Source organism: Sinohyriopsis cumingii, unplaced genomic scaffold, assembly GCF_028554795.1.
Source record: "Sinohyriopsis cumingii isolate HCF-2022 unplaced genomic scaffold, ASM2855479v2 utg001838l, whole genome shotgun sequence".
NCBI lineage: Eukaryota > Metazoa > Mollusca > Bivalvia > Unionida > Unionidae > Sinohyriopsis > Sinohyriopsis cumingii.
In genome coordinates this window covers 44,206-65,993 of record NW_028316069.1, presented here as the reverse complement: position 1 = coordinate 65,993, position 21,788 = coordinate 44,206, and the positions used below count along the sequence as shown (strand labels likewise).

At 33.3% G+C, this 21,788-nt stretch overlaps 1 protein-coding gene across 1 annotated transcript in view; it reads left to right on the top strand.

Annotated features, from left to right (window-relative positions):
• LOC149771452 (protein mono-ADP-ribosyltransferase PARP14-like) overlaps nt 1-21,788 on the top strand; it is a gene marked incomplete at its 3' end in the record, with an annotated part of 155,359 nt that overhangs the window by 93,270 nt on the left and 40,301 nt on the right. Inside the window, exon 14 of the mRNA XM_089948430.1 lies at nt 5,633-5,854. Coding sequence (XP_089804556.1) covers nt 5,633-5,854 — 222 coding nt within the window. The remainder of the gene's footprint in view (nt 1-5,632; nt 5,855-21,788) is intronic.

Genomic DNA, 21,788 nt, shown 5'->3' with positions numbered 1-21,788 from the left:
ATCCATAAGCTACATTTTTATATATGGACATAAATTGGGATGAACATGCCCCAACTGTACATTGAGTACAGTACAAAAATAGTGACAACAAAGTGGAAGGTTAGTGAATTTATACTTTAAGCTGTAACATATTTGTCAAATCAAACAGGTTCCACTTTTCATTAGATTATAATTAAATGCAATTATATTTGTACTTTCTCTAATTTACTTTGTGATTCTGTTACAAATTAGTGATCCTGAATTTTGAAAACTTTTCTAAAATGGGTATTTTTTGGGTTTTGGGATGGAAAGGTGGTTAGCTGAAATTGATCTTAAATTGTGAGTTTTGCTTTAATTGTTCATTGAGATCTAATGGGGTTTATAATGTTGTTTGAAACTTTGTGAATAAGTCTACACTTTCTCAACAATATTTTGTTCACTTACTATTAGCATGTTAATATCATTCATTGCATTTGGTATGTTTTCAGCATTATTTAAGATGGGTTTGCAAGCTTTCTCTGCAAGCAGAATAATTTGTAAATAATCATCAGATATGTTTCCCCAGATAACATGGCAGTAGTCAAGGTATGGTTGTATATAGCATATGTAAGATAATAAACTATGTATAGTTGATAAATATGGCCTTATCTTGCTAGATATGAATTGACTTTATGACCTATGATGTGAATTTTTTGTAAATTGCTGTTAACCTGTACCCCAAAGACTTTGTCATGGGTAACCATTTGTAGGCAAATTTCATTCAACTTAAGATTAAAATTATTTTCCAATTTTGCTCTCTTTTGTTTGGTAGTAATCATTAACATTTTAGTCTTGTCTGTGTTTACTTTCATGCCATCTTCCATATACCAGGAATCTGTTCGAAGTTAGGTTATCTGAAGAGAGACCAACAGCTCTGATTTTAGCTGTTTGAAATCTGAAAGTGTGGTATCATCTGCATATAAGTCTATAGATGAAATACAATTGCCTATTTTCAGTGGCAGATCATTTATGAAAATGAGAAAAAGGCATGGGCCTAGGATTGATCAGTGTCGTACTCCAAATGTAATCGTTACTTCTTTAGAAAAACTGCCATTTATTTTGACACATTGTTTTCTTGTTGTTAGATATGATATGTACCTGTTAGCACATCTATATATATATATATATATATATATATATATATATATATATATATATATATATATATATATATATATATATATATCGTAGTCCCCCTCTTATAAGGCCACCCCTATTGCAGTAAGGAAGTGGCCTTATAATGAGGGTGGCCTTTCTAGAGGGGGATGACAAATGCAAATAGTAAATACATATGAAGAAAGTCACAAGTACATTTAATTCTAAAACATTTAATATTTTTATTTAAAAATCACATGCATGTTGTGAAATAAATACAAATCAAACTGTTTCATCATTTTCAAAAGAATGTTATGAATAACCATTGATATAGTTTTAAAACTGTCTTTGTAATTATGTTACAGATCACATCATCTGTCACTTTGTTGGTAACAGTCTAAACAAACCAGTCTCATCACAATAAAAAATATCCTTGCTGTCAGATCCCCTGCATATATCGTTTAGTCTTTTGTTGAACCAATCTTCGAAAACTTCATTATTATCATCAGCTGGTTCTCCACTAAGGACAGAACGCTTATTATTATGTCGGACTTGAAATCTGCGCAACCATCCGTTACTTGCAATAAAGTTGTCATATCCCATTTCAACTGACAAAATTGTTGCATTTTCTTGGATCATTCGACCGGTGTGTGGAATTTTCATAGCACGTGCAGTGCAAAACCATTCAAAAACCTTGTCATTCAAATCAGGATACAAACATCTGGCTCAAACAAGCTCCTTTCTCCATCCATTCCACATTCCCACTTCTGCAGAGTTGTTTCCTTATCTTTCACGATATTGTTTATCTGAGTCTTTTGGAGATCACAGTTTTCTGCAAGGATCCCGACCCCCCCTTCGGTCAGTTGAATTACTTTCACTTTCTCTTCTATATTGAGAATTTTTCTTTTCCTCGATGACAATGTTGATCTGTTTGCAGCAAGTTAATCAAGTTGCCAACTACAAGACTGATAAAATAATTTTTGTGTATTTAACCAAATTGCCATGTGATTTTAAAGGAAGTGATCTTGTCACATGATTCGTTAGTCGTAGTCTGGTACCCTATTGTTTTTATACATTTCTTTACACTAAGTGAGAGAAGCCAAAATGGCTTTGTTATGTACCATTTAACATTACACAGATTTGACTTCGCGCCGTTAGGATTTGTAATTTTGACAATTATTGTCAGTAGTAATAGCCACTAATTATCAAAGTGAACAAGCTCAACATCTTACTAAAGGAAGCCATAAAGGCTATTAAACCATTTTCCTGCTGACTTGTGTATTGTACATCGATACTGCCACTTCTCAGCTGTTACTACTGTTCAGTAATCGTAATCTTAATAATTATCAGAGTGACTAAACTGGATATCTCATGATAACACAGCAGTAAGGCCGCTAATCGGATTACATGTACTTATCCTTTTGTATGGATTAAAATTTGAGTCTTTCTCAGCTTTATGTAATAAATGTAGCTTCTCATGAGGCATAAATGATATAATATTAACCTTAGTGGTACATGTACTTTAGTCAACACTTCTTTCAGTAACAAAAACCTGACATTGTAAAACAGAAACTGGATTGCTTAACACATGGTATGAATAAAATACTGGTTCTGGATACATATTAAAATAAAATGCGACCACATGTGAGGGGTAAATTTTATGTTATTGCACTAATATGCTGGCCACTGGTCATGTTAGCCTGGTGGCCTTTCGTGAGGGGTACTTTTGAACACAAACTCGTCGGTGCCAATGGATTCTGGCCATAATATATATATATATATATTGTATCATAGGTCTGGACAAGTTATGTTATGCTGTAAGACATTTGATTTACTTGTGGCAGAGGGAGGGAAGAGGGGGGGATGAGTTATGAGTTATGTGGCAGAGCTGGTGAAGGTAGTTGGCTGCCATAACTATAACTGTTCAGTTGTATCAACTTATATCATTTCAGTCTTTAATTTAACTTAGAAAATTCCTGAAATAAATTAGAAAACAACAATATAATGCTATATTTTGTCTGTAAAAGTCGGAAGTTGAGATCACTGCATCCAAAAGTGAAATACTAGTACCTGTTAGTACATACATACAATATATATATATATATATATATATATATATATATATATATATATATATATATATATATATATATGTATATATATATATATAGTATAGATGCAGGCACTATTACTTTTTTCATAAGTTTTCATCTATTTTTAAGCATGAAACAGCATACTCATTTGCTGCATTAGTTTGAAATGTTGTTTCTAGTATCTAGAATGTTGAGTTTCTGTCGCCGATTCTGTAGTGGTTTAGGACTAGTACTCGTGCAGTGTGGAAAAGGTACATCAGACACGCATTTCAAAATATTGTTGCAGTGTATATCTTACTTTGCTTTGTTGGTGGAAGTATGAAACTGGGATTATGGAGCAATAATAACTGATATTGGAGACAGTGTGACACCTGTCAAACAAGGATTTGCAATACCCTGCTTATTTTGTCGGATAAGGGTTTTGAAATTATTCAGTTTCATTGTTGTGAAGTTAAATATAGGAAAATGATTTATATTCATAGATATGAATGTCTGACAGGAGTATTTGCAATTGGTCAGAATATCATTACCACTGAAGATGTCCTTTAAATATAAGGGTGTCTCTGATGGCTGCCACACTTGCAGTCTTGAAAATCATAGGTGGATTAAAATATTGAAATTGTGTTTACAGCAGAAGCTTTTTCTTAATATTGAAATTGGGTTTACACTAGGAGACATCTTGTCATATATAAATTGTCCTAAATGAAAGTAGTGCCAATCTGACATTCAGTATGGCCACTGTAGCAACCATCTTGAAAAATCTTACTATTGCTGCTTCTAAATGAAAAGACATTTTATGGCATCCAGGTCCTAGATACTAATTTTAATTATGCAATACTTACCCATAGCTATTGTCAGATGTCCTCCTCCCACCCTGCTCTCATGTCCTGATATAATAGTCATCTATGAAAAAGACTGTACTTATTTTGCACATAACATATCAAGGACAAGGTAAGTTGCGTGAGGAATTATATCATACTCTCTATTTTACACTTGAAAGGAGGATGTATGCACATCAAATAGATGGTGTGTTTTTTGCATGAAAAAAAAAGTTAAACAATAGCTATGGGTACATATTGCATAAATAAAATTAGTTTTACCCCAATTAAAACTACATTTTAGATACAGTTTAAACCTAATTACCAGGTAATACCAGATTCATTTACTACCAAATATTTTTGTCTATTATTAGACAATATTTGATTCTAAAACAGTAGGTCACTTTTCCGTATTATCAGAATTTTTAGATCATTTTAATGATGTTTAAGTTTTGATGATTTAAGTTGTACAGTAAAACCTGTCTTGACAGACCACTGCTATGAGAGACTACCTGTCTTGAGAGACCAGGTTCTCCATGTACTGATTTATTGATTATATAGTGTTATGACCTCTTATGAGAGACCACCTGTCTTGAGAGACCATTATGTTTTGGCAGAAGAGGTGGTCTTTCAAAACAGGTTCCACTGTACTGCATTCTTTGATGATACTTGATTTGACACAAAGTAAAGAGTAGAGGCAATATAAATAAGTTGTGGACTAAGAAAAGAACAAAATGACTTGGCTACAGAATGTACCAAATATCCTCAGATCCTGTTTATATGCCAAGAAATACTTTGCTGTGCACTTTGAAATTTATATTGAAGTCTAGTCATTTCTCCTTCATTTTCAGGTAACCAGGGCATTAGACCATGCAAGCTTTTGATATGGTCCTTTGTCCATAGTACATGGTCTGTCATGCATTATGTAATGTGTGTTGGATGCCATCAACAATAGCTTGTTACCACTCTGGATTCTATATTTTTTTTATCAGTTTCAGTTATGAATTGAATGTGGGTTTATATCTTTACAATTGTGAATGAGTTTGATGACATTGACTGAGTTCCATACAATATTAATCTGGTTTAAACAAATTTTATTTCATAAATTTCACAAGATATTCACCATAGAAGTTAAAAAAAATAGAATCAATCCAGTAATAGCTTATAATGTTGTTCCTATAATGTTATTCACCTTGAATATTAATGATGATCTCATTCTTAATTGGCTAACCATGTTAACCACTCTGAAGGCATATTTATGATCTGATTTTGGATCAAACTTAGTTTGATAATGAGCAAGAGCCACACATACAAATTAACCAGTCTTGCATATGATTGACTGATCCACACAATGTGATAATATTGAATTTGACTGGCTAATCTTGTTCCTAATCTGAAAGCCCAAGTTCTGTTCAAATTTTGAATAGACATGGAATATATGGCTATATCTGCAAGACCTCAGATAAATTCAGTAATGCATAAAAATCAAGTGATCTTGCATCTGACTGGCTCAGTCAAAGTTAAATTCATACTTCTTTGTGCTGACTTCAACTTTGGTATTCTGATTTTTTTAAAAATCGATGATGATATATATATTTTTTTCTTCAGATTCTGACAACATTCATGAACAACTGTTTAACTGAAGCAGATAGAAGGAAAATGGCATCCATCGCTTTCCCAGCACTAGGAACTGGAACTCTCAAATATCCAAAGGATGTGGTTGCAAGGGAAATGTTTAACTGTGTCTCAGACTTCTTTACAAAGAATGCAGACACATCCCTGGCTGCTGTTTATTTTGTGGTCTATCAGAAAGATTTGGAAACACTCACGGTACTTATGCCTGATATTTCTTTAGAATTTATTGTGGTATTGTTATGCTCTCCCCTTTTGAAAAGTACGGTCTGAATTGTTCAAAACTTTATCTTATGTGCTTAAAATATTGAAAGCAATCATGTATTCACAGAGTATACAAGAATGTGTGTGTGATGAAACATATGAATTGGGCATTTCTGATATTTAGATTTAACTTATTAGGATGTCATTTTAGATCACACCATTTTTTGGCTGTACTTGTCATAAACCAAAAGAGCTAATGGGATTGCCTGTTGTTCAATATCTGATGTCCATCTGTCCATTAGTACAAGTCTGTTATCTTTACTCTGCCTAAACTACTTGGAGGATTGCCATAGAACTTTATGCCCACATTGAGACATCCAATATGGCCACCACAGCATCCATCTTGAAATTCTTGTTATAATTGCTACCACTGAATGGCTAGCCTTATCAACATGAGGTATCAGACTTTTTGTGATGCTAAATGACAGTGGTGCTGAATTAATATTATCACTTACTCTTCCTAAATGGATGGTCATATCAACATGAGATTTTTGCAAGGGTGGTGCTCACCAGATAATATGTACTTTTGAGAGAGTGACGTATGTAAGGTGAAGTAGTTCTCATTTAAAACATGCACAGTGGAGAGAATGTTGGCATATCTCTATGCTACATTAATGTAATGTGGATGATATTTCCTTTGGATATTGTACTTTTGGAAATTTTACATGATTTAAGTACACTGCTAACTAAAATGACTGCTCCCTTGTGTTAAAAAAATCAGTCTGAATTAGTCTAAAGTGCACTATACATAGCAGCTATTAAAATAGGGAAAATGAATTTTGCCAGACTAGACAATACCAGCTTCTGAAAGTGCAATGAATGAATTACCAAATATATAAAATGTAAAAAAAGTTATTGGCTCTTTTTTATACAATTGACCTCTGAAGTTCAGGAAGTGAAAATGACCAAGTAGAGCTAGCACTTTTTTGAAAGGTGCACATTTGAAGTAAGGCCAAGCTGTATACTCTATAACCCATAGTACACCCATCAATCATACACCAAAATAAAGGGAATTAAAGGTTCTTTGCATTATACCTAAGATATACAAGGTCTTTTTTAAATAGCCAGTGTAACCAGTGAGGAGAGTCGGGGAAATTCTTTTTCTTTAAAATCCTAACCCTATGCAAAATGCGAAACTGTATAGCGCCACCTAAACAACTTCTTATGATGTCTAAAATATGCCTGAACTCCCATTTAAACAGATATATTGCTGTCTGTGGGATGTTGAGTATATAATTGGTGTATCCAGTATAATTCTCTTTCTATTTAATGTTGCTGCTAGAGAGCTCAGGATCAGATAGGATGGTTTCTGCTATTGGTTACTGAATACAGATTATGTTATGGTAAGGTTGGTTAAAATCCTTAAATATATAAATGTTTAATTCATAATAATTGACTGTACAGATCTGATTTTTCTTGCTCTGGAATGGAGGGGCTGGTAGGAACCATAATGCTGATAACAATGTTTTTATGTAGGATTACAGTGTAAATCAATACTTTATTATTTTCCCAAATTATCTAGGTATCAAGGAATGTGATTCTTTGAGTATTCAATAGTAAACTGAATAGTTATATGATGATTGTTGCAGCATCAATGAAAATTATGTAATTCCAACTCTTTTTCAGTCCAGGTCATAAAATATTGATCTATAAACCTTAAATAAATGAAAGGTTTATAGGTTGCTGAGTTGTTCTGTTTCCATTTAAGTTACCCATAAAGATGCTATCATAAAATGGTGCCACTTTGGTTTTCAAAGCTGTACTGCTGATTTGTAGATAATCTGTATTGTCAGAGGTAACATTATTGCAGTGTAGAAACAGTTTTAATAGGGCTAATACACTCAAATTTAAGAGCTGATATGTGGAATTATTTGTAGTCAAAGATCTGGCTATTGACATTAATCCTTCATCCCTGGATGTGTTAGTATATTGGGACATCCTTTGTGACCAAAAGGAAATCATCTGGTAAATTGTTAATGGCTTGAATTTTATTTATAAAATATGTGGTATCTTTAATATATTAGGCAATAATATTGACAAATGGTTTAATATGCTGAGATAGTAAACTGCAGATCTTTTCATTAGGAGAAGTATTCCCACTATTAATAACTCTCCCAGGAAGTTTTCTGGTAATATGGCTTTAAGTGATTTTTCAGAAGGAGATCAGATCTAAGTGTACAGACATTGTGATTAATAACAATATGAAAAACCTTATCACCCAGTTTCTCTTTATCTTGAATTTCATACAGAAGATTTTTAACCATATCATGATGTGTCTCAGTAAGGTCATTCCTTACTTGGATATAATAAGTCTCAATTAGCAGTGTTAATGCTTCTTTTGTGTATTATTATGATATGTTAATCAGTTGGTCCTAAAGGAAAATTGTGCCAGTTTGACATCCAATTGGGCCACAAAGGCAGACATCTTGAAAATTGTATTGCTCCTCTGATGAATGGAAAGTCATCTCAGCATGGTGTTTTCACCAAAAGACTTCTTACAATGTCTAGTTGGTCTCAAATAAAATTTAAGCTGAGATGATATCCAATTTGGCCACCATGTTGGCAATCTGGAAAATCTTAATGCTACTCCTTATAGATGGAAAGTCATGTCAGCTTTGGGTTTTCACCAGAAGACTTGTGATGTCTTAGTTTATACTAAATGGAAAAAAAATGGTGCCACTTTGATAGCCAGTTTGGCCACCATGGCAGTCATCTTGAAAATATGTTATTGTTACGTCCTTGAAATGTAAGGTCATATCATAATAATAATAATAATAATAATAATAAAGAATTGATTTAGAGAAGGTAACTTATTTAGTTACAGAACTAGTATATGTCGAGGCCTTCTAGCTGTTGTGTACAATAATATACAGTATATACAACATGATGTTTAAAATCAGGCTTGACACTAAATAATAAAGTGATTGCAGATATGAGTTTCTCAACCTACAACTAATTATGATCACCTGGTTGTGCCTGAATGAACTTGATGCTGATCTGACCTCAAATATGGCTTCCAAAATGAACTTGTTGAAAACCTTGTCACTAATTCTTCTGAATGGATGGTCATATTAACATGGGTTTTCCACCAAATATATTCTGATGGTGAAAATGTGCCATTCTTACCATCCACTATGGCTGGCACTGCAACAAATTTGAAAATCTTGTTGCTTGAGATGGTTTCAACAATCAGAAGTTAGAAAAAAATTTTTTATCTTGAAGTCCTTGAAATTCTTTTTGGAAAGTAGAGCATCAGTCTCTTCAAGGTATTTATTGTTGTAAGATAATTTCATTGCAAATTTTTGCATGCATCTGAATGCAGTACTGCAAGACAAAATCTTGTGAAGCATTTCGTCATAGTTTTTATTGGATTGCTGTGAAACCTGGTGAATATTAAGATGATTATCTGAAGATATGAATCTTGATTGACAAAACACTTTAGGCTCACAGTTATTATTAATGTTTTTGCCTTTTTTTGTCTTGTGGCTGAATATTTTGACAGAATCTTGTGAATGTACCTAAATATAGAATTTTTTATTGGTCCCCATGAAACTTGTTATGGTCGTCATCACATTTCATTAAGTCACTGTGCTTCAGCATATTTTACCCTTTTTTAACTTGCAGCTGGATGAAGTATTTGACAGAATCATGTGAATACAAATAGTTTCACAGATGTGAGTGGATTGCTATGAAAATTGAGAAATACTGTGGTCATTAGCTGAAGGTGCACATATCGACAAATCAATTTGCTCCTTCTGTTTATTTTAGAAATATTCCCCTTAGAGTCTAATGCAGTATATAACACTGGAATGCCATGAAACTTGCAAATGTTATATTCATGTGCATCTTGAAAAGGTATTGTCCTCATGAATTTTGTTTTCTTGGAGTTTCTGTTCTTCTGTCTTGCAGCAGAGTGTAATTGTGACAAAACTTGTCAACACAAGTAGTCACACAGTTTTGGATGGAACACTGTGAAAATTGGTACATACATTGGTTATCGGCATACAAAGTGATATAAACTTGTATAATTCTTAAAAAAGATCAGAAGCAGAATTCACTGTGCTACAGAATTATTGTTAGAATTTTGCTCTTTTCAATCTTAAAGGAGACCAGAAATAAAACTTTTCCTTTTATGTATGTAATTCTCTACAAATTTTAATTCGACTGTAATGTTATAAATTAAATATCATAGGCAGGTAGTAATTATATTGCATGGAAGATACCACAGTTCTGTAAATTGATGAGTTTTTCCAAGTATTGATGAGACGGTAGATCATGTGGTCCTGTGACGCAGTACTAGCCACTCCTTAAATACAAACAGAAACATGGCGTGTGAGACAGACAGGAGGAGACCAGATTTGGATTGCACATTCAAAAGTTGAATCTACTTCTAAGATATGCTCATAAACTCACTAATCCTTAATTCTTCTTTTTCCCTTTCATCACCCTTTCCTTTCACCTTATAATGATATATTTTGCAACACAACATGCTCACTACTACCATTATATTCATATATTTTTACCTTTTTATAGCAATCATAATCATACACTCTCCCCTACTATGTTATCGTTCAATAAGTCAGTTCTTGTTACGAATAGTATCACAATATACAACAAACTTTACTCATCTCGAGTTCAGACTGACTTGCTCCATACACCTAGGGTATACATAGCAGTTGTGCCTTACATGCATGAATGATTTTTAACTTATTCTGGATGTACCATCCCAATAACAAGCAACATATAAGTAAAATTAATATCCTTACATTAAATAGCAATGGCCTTAGAGCCAACACTGATCAAAACTATACAAGATTAGAAACTTGGTATCCTCTCATCACATTGATCTTGTATTTCTACAAGAAACGCATGTAGGAAATAGAACCCCTACTTAAAAAATTCAAGATAAATTGCAATGTTGTTATACCGTATAGCGTTTTGGCTTGAGTCATTCATCTGGAGTCGCTATTATTAATTTTAATCCTAACATGATTTTTATAAAATATGAAACTGATTTCAATGGTTGAATAATTTGTGCTGACTTTAATAATGTACCATGCCGTGACATAAATATATATGCCCCCATCCCCGATTCAGAGAAAAGTGTATTTTTCACTTCATTGTTCACATATCTAATGGGACAACACAATCTCATTCTTGCTGGAGATTTCTTTTGTGTTCTCAACTCTAACCTTGACCAAATAGGTAATCTAACTAATTAAAGTGATAAGTCCATGCAAGCATTAAAATCTCTTATATCTAACTTTAAACTAATTGACACCTTTCACAAATTGAATCCGTCATCAAAAATGTACACATGGTATCGAAACACACTAGACCGCTAGTCCACTCACTACCAATTTTAGCAAGCAGACTTGATTGACTATATGTTTAAAAAAATCCATAGCAGATTTCATCATTAATTTGGCAATCGTTAACTTCACTCAATCTGACCACGATGCAGCAGTTTTAAGTATAACATGCAACTCATCAATATCATATGGTACCAGTTACTGGAAATGCAATAACTCACATTTAAAGCATACCACACTGAGAACACTAATTACAGACCTAATACAGAGAGAACTAAAATATCATAACCTCACACTAGAATATTGGGATGAGCTGAAACTCAGATTTAAGGAAGAAATCATTCGATACTCCAAACAACTTTCTAAAATTGAAAACTCTGAAATTAAATTATTGAAAAAAGACTACCAATATCTAAGACAGAAATAAGATTTAACCAATAATGAAGAACATTTCTTTCAGCTACGAGAACTCCATATGTCTATCAAAGAATTACAAAATGAAAAATATATAAGAATAAAGCAAAATTTTTAGATAATACTGCGAAAGAATGAGCCAGTTCTTTTTTCAATTAGAAAATTAGAAAAGAAGAAGGGTTCCCAGAAACTATCACTGAAATTGAATATAATATCATGACCGATAACTCTAGTGCTGATATTTTAAATTGTTTTAAAAAGTTTTATTCAAATCTATTCACCACTAAAACAATTGATGAAGAATTATTTGAAGAATTTTTAACTGTTACCTCGGTTACCTTAGTTAACCGCAGAGGATAACCATTTTCTCACTTACTAAAGCAGAAATTCCGAGATCTTTAACTATGGTGGAACCAAATAAATCATCTGGACCTGACGGTCTCACAAAAGAGTTTTTTGTCACGTTTTTTGAATTTTTAGGCAACACATTAGTCCATTTATATAATTTGATCTTTGAATCAAACACTCGGTCTGATACACCAAAAAATATCCTATATTATGGTATTATGTAAGGATCCTCAAAAGCCAAATAATGTGAAAAATTGGAGACCTATCTCATTATTAAATTTAGACTACAAAATTCTATCTAAAGTTACTACTAATCAACTTGGAAATGTTATATCCTAAATAATACACATGGATCAAACATGTGGAGTTATGGGTTGATCTATTTTTGACAATGGTCACCTTATACGAAATATTTGTGACTACGTAGAACAAAAAGAATTATCATGTGCATTTATATCTTTAGATTAGGAAAAGTCTTTTGATAGGGTAAATTATAAATTTATATTAAAAACATTAGAATCTTTCTGGTTTCACCCCTATTTTATTAAATGGATCTAAATTTTCTATACTGATATTAGTTCATCAGTTATAATAAACAACTTTATTTTGGATTCCTTCTTAATTTCAAGAGGAGTTCGTCAAGGCTGCAGTTTTTTCCCCCTTTTATATGTAATAGTGTATGGGCTTTTTGCAATCAAAATTTGAAATGACCCAGAAATTATAGGTATTCAGGTTCCAGGTTCCAGGTGCAACAGAGACCTGTAAGATTTCTCTTTACATGAACGATAGTATAGGTTTCTGTTGCATGGACAAATTGATAGAACAGTAGGTTTTTTTGGTCTCACATGTACAATTGCACTTCTGGCACTAAGGTAAATTAAACTTCTGGCACTAAGGTAAATTACAGTAAATCTAACAGTATGTTCATGGGAAAATGGTGTAACTGCAGTGATCACCCTTTTAGCATTTCTTGGATCGACAAACAAAAACTTCTAGGTTTTCATTTTAGCAATGATTTAAGTAACGATGACCACTGGAATAAAAATGTTACTAAAATTACGAATACACTGTTACTTTGGAAATGTAGAAATTGACCTCATTTCTAAGTGCATCCTTATTAGTCTTTTAGCATTCAGCAAACTCTGGTATACTGCAGCTGTGAATGATCTACCTGAACACTATGAGAATTTAATAAATAGGAATATCTTAACATTTTTGTGGAATTCTAAATTCGAACCTCTTGCTAGAGCCATATATATCACTCCCCCTCTACAGTGGGGTTTAAACATCACCCATTTGAAATGCAAAATCCAGGCAATACGTATACAATTACTCGATGATGAGTATTCAGCCAAATGGAAAGATTTCGGAAGGTATTAGATTGGTTTCCAGTTAAGATCTTTCAACCCTAATTTAGGCCTTAACAAAGTTACTCATATGCTTTATGTACCCTAATTTTATCAAAAGTGCATAACCATTTTTAAAGAATTTCATGAAAATAATCCCGGTCTTGGTTTTGGTTAAGTCCCTACAAATTTTTTTTTACCAACGACAATTACAAAGCTATCTCCTTGAACCCCCAAAAACCCAATTATATGACTTAAACTCTGTCAACATTTGGAAAAACCTGCATAATAAATTTTTAGACCCCATCACTAGAGATGTGCGTTTTAAAACCATACATGGCATTTTACCCGTTAACGACATCATGTTTTTAAAAAATATTTCTAAATCTAAGTTATTGACTTTTTGCTATGGCATTGAAACGACTGATCACTTTTTTCGAATACAAATTAAATGCTTTTACAACAGCTCATTACCAAATGGTTGAAAAAACTTTCAAGAAACTCCTTCAATACCTTTTATACTTTCCTTAAATTTGGTCTTATCCCAAATGGGGCCTCATTCCCGGAACTGAATTCGAGGACTTGTGCCTTTTATTAAATGCTAATTATAAATATGCTGTATGGATTAAATGTATACAAGCATATTATGATAAAGAAGTGGCAACCACAACACCTTGTTATCCTTCTTTCTCTCTCTGTTAAAATGTAGAATCAGAGCTGACTTTTCCAGACTTAACCCAGTTCAATTCATAGATAAATGGTGTTTAGCTGTATTATTCTGTTCTCTCTTCAGTTTGAATTAGTAATTGATATAAGTCTAGAATAATACTCACCACTTACCTTTCATTTTAGATAAATACAACTATATATCCTTTTAGAATCTCTCTTTATCTCTCAGTACACAGCCCTTTTGCCACCATGTTTTGATCCACATTTACCGGTCTACATGTTAGTTTAAGAATACCCCAAGCCGCACATGCTAACATTATCCCTTTCTTCGCACGAGCTTTTACTACACTTCACCGGTCTGTCAGTTTTACATGACATCTCTTGTTTATATCATTTGGAATACACTTTGTATTTCAATCAATATAATATCTCTAATGTTAAAAATCGATTAATAATTTCAATATTGTTACATGTTTAGGCTCAAATAAACAGTAACACAGAAAGGGTGAAAACAACAAGCTTTTTAAAATTTAACAAATAATTTATTTTTCTGGAAAAATGAAAAAAGGACAAGAACGGTTTCAGGAATCAAATCCAAAAATAATTTAAGAATAATCCTTGAATTAAATTGCAAAAGTCTTAGTAATAAATGTTCTAATAATTTCAAGTTTGAATCCTGATGGAAAATCCAAAATGGATGATGATGACGTATGCTGTAGTCAGTACTGTGCTTATCTACAGTTCCTTGTAGAAATACAAATAATGGCACTCCAGTGTTGGAAATCCAAATTAAATTTGTAAGCAATGTCTTTTCAAAAGTTCTATATGAGCACTCCTCAAATATTTCTGGAGAAAAAAGAATTAATCCTTTTGAAATCCAAATGATCTGAAGAAAATTATAGCTCAAGATCTGGCTACAACAAAATAATTGACATCAGTAAAAAAAAAGCCTAAAACTGAGATGTCTGTCTCGAAAACAAAGGTTATATTATATCATAAGACGCAGTTTCAAACTTCCCCCAAGTTGTGAAATCAGAAGGGGGGGTCACGTAATCATGTTTGTATCGCGTGCACAGAATATGACCTTGATTAGACCAATGATTTTATCCCCAGAATAAAAATAAAAAAAGTGTTTACTTCTTAACCCACGTAGTCCCGTCATGACCTTGACAACAACCAATCATTTTAAAATAAATTAGAACTTTGTTTACTAATTTTGAATCAAGGTCAGCATCCAGGGCAACACCTGGTGTTTCTGAAAAGAATGATTCAGGTCAACCAATTTTCTGGAAAAATATCATCTCCAGTGAATAAATTTACATTACAATAGCATGTAAGAAAAATAAAAATAAAATTAAAACTGACAAACAAACAATTAAATTAAAATAAATATATATTAAATCAGATATACATAACAATATTTCCATTTCTGTGTAAATTTATTATATTTTTTGCAAACTAAATGTGAAGTAATTTCCTAACAGCAAACAATCTTATTATGTGTAGCTTCTTCACCTGGGCACTTTGTGCTCTAATACTATGTACATTTTTATATGCGTGTAAGCATTTTTAAATGCATGTATGAACAGTAAGTGTGTGTATATATGTGTACAGTGGTCCCCCTCTTATACGGTCACCCAGTCTGAACTGGGAAAGTGGCCTTATAAGATGGGTGGTCTCACCAGAGAGGGACTATATTTGTGAGATGTGTATGTATATGTGTATATAGTAGGAAAGCTGCATATAGCCTGAAGCAATTAACATCTTCAGTTAAAAGGAGCATTAATTATTAAAATGTTCTTCTTGTCTTAAAAACAGTTATTTCAAGGTAATGTAAATTAATAGTTCTTATTCTTAGGCAGGGAATGTGAGTGGGATATTGTTGGCATGTTACAAAACCATTCAAAGACATTATTTAAATCTTGATATGTACGTTGTTTTGTATTTAAAATAAACAATTCTCTTTCCATTTGCCCACTGCTACAAAATATTCTCCTTATCTTTTACAATCTTGTTTATTTGAATCTTGCCTACATAAAATCTTTCAGCAAGTGAACTCTCCCCATTGTCATCAAGTCGAATAACTTTTAATTTTCCTTCTAAAGTATTATTTCTTCATTTATGTGATGACATGTTAAAGTTTTGTAATGATTTATTCCTGTGTTACTAATTGTACAGTACAGTAGTCCCCCTCTTATAAGGTCACCTATATTGCAGCAGGGAAGTGGCCTTATAATGAGGGTGGCCTTTCTAGTGGGGGATGACAAATGCGAATAGTAAAGACATATGAAGAAAGTCACAAGTACATTTAATTCTAAAACATTTAATATTTTCATAAAAAAATCACATGCATGTTGTGAAATAAATTATGAATAACCTTTGATATAGTTTTAAAACTGTCTTTATAATTATGTTACAGATCACATCATCTGTCACTTTGTTGGTAACAATCTAAAAAACAAACCTGTCTCGTCATATCCCCTGCATATATCATTTAGTCTTTTGTTCCAATCTTCGACAACTTCATTATTAACATCAGCTGATTCTCCACTAAGGACAGAACATTAATATTGTGTCGCACTTGAAATCTATGAAACCATCTGTTACTTGTGGTAAAGCTGTCATATCCCAATTCAACTGACAAAATTGTTGCTTTTTCTTGCCGTTCAAATCGGGATACAAACATCTCCTGGCTCAAACAATCTTCCTTTCTCCATCCATTTCACCTCCCCACTTCAGCAGAATTGTTTCCTTATCTTTCACGATATTTTATCCGAGTCTCTCCGACGTTAGTTTTCTGCAAGGATCTTTGACACACACACACACACACCCGCAGTCAGTTGAATAAATTTCACTTTCTCTTCTGAACCGAAAATTTTTCTTTTCCTGGATGACATGTTGATCTTTTTGCAGTAAGTTATTCATATTGCCAACTACAATACTGATAAAACAATTTTGTGTACATCTAAACAAATTGCCATGTGTTTTTAAAAGAAGTGATCTTGTCACGTGATTCGTTAGTCGCAGTCTGGTACCCTATTGTTTCTGGTACCCTATTGTTTTTATACACTTCTTTACACTAAGTGAGAGAATCCAAAACGGCTTTGATATGTACCATTAACATCACGTAGATTTGACCTCGAGGCCGTTAGGATTTGTAATTTTGACAATTATTGTCAGTAGTAATAGCCACTAATTATCAAAGTGAACAAGCTCAACATCTTACTAAGAGGAGCCGTAAAGGCTATCAAACCATTTTCATGCTGACTAACAATCTGTATTGTACATCGATACTGCCACTTCTCAGCTGTTACTACTGTTCGATAATTGTAATCTTAATAATTGTCAGAGTGACTAAACCGGACATCTTATGATAACAAAGTAAAGTTAATTTGATTACATGTACTTACCCTTTTGTATGGATTTTTAAAAAATTTTTTTTAATAAAGATTACTGAAAATTGTGTTTTCTTGAAACATGACCGTGTCAGGGGTTTAAAATCTTATTTTTAGCAAAGCTTCCATTTGATTAAAATCAGATCTCAATTTCACCTAGAACAGTGGTGATATGATTTAGATTGTGCCGTGTTAAGGCATGTATGTCAACATCTTGAAATACATTTACCCATTTCATCAGCACAATCAAAGTTTCCTCAGGCAAATTTTTTTTGTTTTGACAAGCCCCAATGGGGCACCTCACTTTGAATACAGGATGAGCCTGGACTAAAAATGGAGGGGCCCCGGGTGTCAGGTATCAGATTTTTTTAGCACTGCTGGTGTTGATGAAAGATGTGTGAATTGACTGTTGCATTATGTGTTCACTTACAATGCCTTCTGCCTATTTTTGTAACTCACATGTTTAACACTTTTCCCAGGATTTACAATATCCAACAGTACGTCTGGAACAGCACCAACTTTTAGTCTAGGCCTAGCATTTGTGTATCCTAGGGCTGACATTTTTTCAGGATCCCTCTCGTAACATTCAATGAGAAATGTAATGAGCACAGAGTGCAGTATGGTGTTGCTTTGAAATAGACTCACTTGCACTAAAAATAACCATACTCTCTTTATGTCTTTATCTTTTGGACAAGAAACAAAGAATGTTGTCCACAGCCTTTTCTTAATGTGCTATTACACCTGTAAGCAACGCAAAATGGCATTGTTGTTTACTCTGACAACTGCCAATCGGGATGCTGGAGTCACTACTATGACATCACATCATGAAAGTAACCAAACAGGAACAGAAATTTTGCATGAGAGGTATTATTATTCTATATTTCCATTGATTTCTGGTCTCCTTTAAGCTGAATATAGTGGTCGCGTGCAAGAATAATGAGAATGCAACTAGTATCATGACAGTTCCAACGAATCACCGCAGGACCTTGTACATATGGTCATCATCTGTAAGGGTGCATTCTGACAAATCACTGTGCTCTCAAAATGTTCACTATCATGGTTAGAACCAGCAAAACAAATATTAATTAAAAAACAGGTTGTTAGGACTTGCATGAAAATGGAAGCAATATACATGCTAGTAATAACAGTAGTAAACGACATTGATGGATACTTCAATTTCAGGCAGGAAGTATTTAATTTACCCATATTTTAAAATCCAAATACTGTAGATTCAAGCAATGTGTAATGAATATCATCTTGAAACAGATAAACACAGTACATACCAACATACACATTTCTGAATGGGAATAGTAATAGTGGCATAGAAATATAAAAATGTTGAATTCACAGTATTTTTTTGTGCTGCAAACATCTTTTATTTCCAATCATACTCGATTTTTCTGTATGTCACACTTATAAGATGACCACTATTCTGCATGAATAAAAGTTTCAGGAAAAAACATTGACTTATAAGCAAGTACATATGGTATGAGTTTAGTTATTTTATAATTGTCCAACATCTTTCAATGCAAAAAGCTGTCACTATGATAGGATATTTTGTGTTCTGCAAGAATACAACACATCTTAACAAATTATTAAATCAAACTCGTATTTACTTTGACACTAAAGCTTGGAATCACTTTTAGAAATCGGTGAAATTATTGTACAATTTTGTGAGCTATGCCATAACTTGATATATCCAAATTCATGTTATAATGTTGCATATTATAGTGGGATTTCACTGTAAATAGCAGAAATCACTGATTGCAACTGCTTCTTTCATATTTGTCAGGTAGTTGTTAGAAAACATAATGTGCATGTTGATTAGTGTATATACTTATGCTATTTAATGACGTGTTAAGGCACTTTCAGTTTTTACTCCATCTAGTTAGTCTCTCTGTCTCTGTCTCTCTATCTACACACACACACACACACACATCAACTGCTTCAGTGGCCTAATTGGTTAGTGTGTCCACCTCGGATGAGGGAGGTATAGCAGGTTCGAACCCAGGTTAAGTCATACCAAAGACTTATGAAAATGGCACAACAGCTGCCTCACTTGGCACCCAGCGTTAAGAGGTTAGTTTTAAGACTGGTCAGCCTGGTGTCAGGATAATGTGACTGAGTGGGACATTATGCTAAATGCCTGATGCATGGTATCCCAGTGCTAGAAATCACTATAAGCTGCCATATGAAAGAAAAGTTGCTAACACTACATTAAAAATTGAAATCACACACACACAATAACAAATATACTCATCTTCATCATTGGAGTGGGTCGGTAGTTCTTTCCGGGGTTTTCCCAGGTTCTTCCTCCACCATTAATACTGGCCGCCGTGTATAGCCTATCTTGTACTGAAAAAATGGCGTTAAACTAGGCTACAACAAAAAATCATCATTGGAGTATGAGTGGAATCAGGACCGGCGTTTGGGGGTAGCAAGTGGGCGACTGCCCCAGGCCCTGCTCTTGAGAGCGCCCCACACTTCAGGCCTAAGGTCGTCCTTATGAGTTTGTTAAGCTATATTCTCCGGTAAATTGGAAGCACTCATACAGGCCGCACGTAATGCATGCAAATCATGTAAGTTGGTCTAGTCTAGACATAATCAGTGTTTGCAGTAGCATACCAATCGAGATGCCGATATTCTGGCCCAGTACGGTCATAGTCGGCCCTAGGCTCCGCGTACTCCTAATGCTGCCTCTGGGTGGAATGTTGGAGAAATGGTGATGTATTTAATGAGCAAATTGCTCAAGTTTGAAAAAGAATCTCACCAATTCAATATCTAAATAATTTAAATATTAATGAAGTTACATCAGACTGTTTTTTCTTTTTTTTAAAAAACATGTGTAGTATTTTATGAATCCATCAAAATTCAATAAAGACTGAAGAAACAACAGGGGTCACTTTTTCTGAAAATATTTAAGACATTCAAATAAATTTTTCCAAATAATTAAATATTGAATTGAAATGATTTTTTGAAGTTGTACTCTGTGACTGAAAGAAAAAGATCATGGTTTCTGCACAGTAACTTGAGTTTTAATCACAATATCACCAGCATGAACTAATTAATTTTGCTGATGGCTTGCATTTGGAGTAAGAAAGAAGCCTATTGATTGGTGGTGGTGGTGTGTTCATCATAAGATCAAAAGGTCAAGGTCACAGACTTGAAGAAGAAAAATGGTTTTTGCATAACTTTATTTTCATTTCCTTGACCCAGCTGTGTGGTTGGTTTGCACTTAGAGTGATAATATAGTTTATAGATTCTGTGATCTAGAGGTCAGGGGTCATGCCCATTTAAGAAAATAATGGTTTCTTTACAGGAATCTTTGTTCAACACTGCACACTGTGACCATAGGTCAAGCTTATTCAGCAATCTCCAGTGTTATCTAATTTGTATCGTAAATGATGGTACATGATTTTATTTAATTTTCATAATTTTTATTCATGGTTGTAAACTAATGAATAAATTTTGTTATAAAATTATATATGTGACCTGGCTTTTTTAAGAACACAAATTGCATAGGATCTATAAATAGAAGTTTACATATGTGTTGACAATTATTAATAATAATATTAATAATAAGACTTAAAATGGCACCAATGGCATAATTTCTCAATGACTGTTGAGATTTCAAGATCTCAAGAATAATTCTATAACTTCCCATTGTTTGCGCTAGGTAACATGAAAAGGCCAAATTCAAAACAAAATGAGTAGTGTATGCTGTCACATGGGGTCTGTTGCTAGGTACAGTTGCAATATATGGTGTATGTAAGGAGAGAATTAAGCATTCAGTTTCATTCCAAGTTTTGGAGTCGTTCACACTTATTGTGTTCCTCTTGTAAGTCTGCAGACGTGTTTTATCTTGTACTTAGATATTCGAGAAAATAACCCATTTATTTGGACTGTTCAGTGGAAGTAGAAAGTGCTCATTATTTAGACTATAATATTATTCTTTAACTGTTTTAAATTATTAGAAGGAAATATGGACAATGTTATCTTGACAACATCATGGTTAATGGAGGACCAGTACATTTCAGGTATTGAAATTTATAGTAACTTTTCATTCATTTAGGACTTTCATAGACCTTTGTAAGGATTAGTTTGGATTCACTTCATAATACTGTAAGTTCCTCACACATTTTTCATTTATAACTTTGATAATTAAATTGTCTGTTAAGTTTTATAAAACTTCTTGGGTTTGCTTCTTTTTTGTTACTTAAGTTTGTGACCATAGAGTTGTAACACCAGGGTCATCCATCCCCTACAAGTTCCTACATCCAAGACTACATGTATTAAGCACACTTGGCAGATGTATATTGTGCTTTGACAGTACTCTTCATGAATTAGAGGAGGTTATACTAGCTCATGTTTTTATTAGTTGATT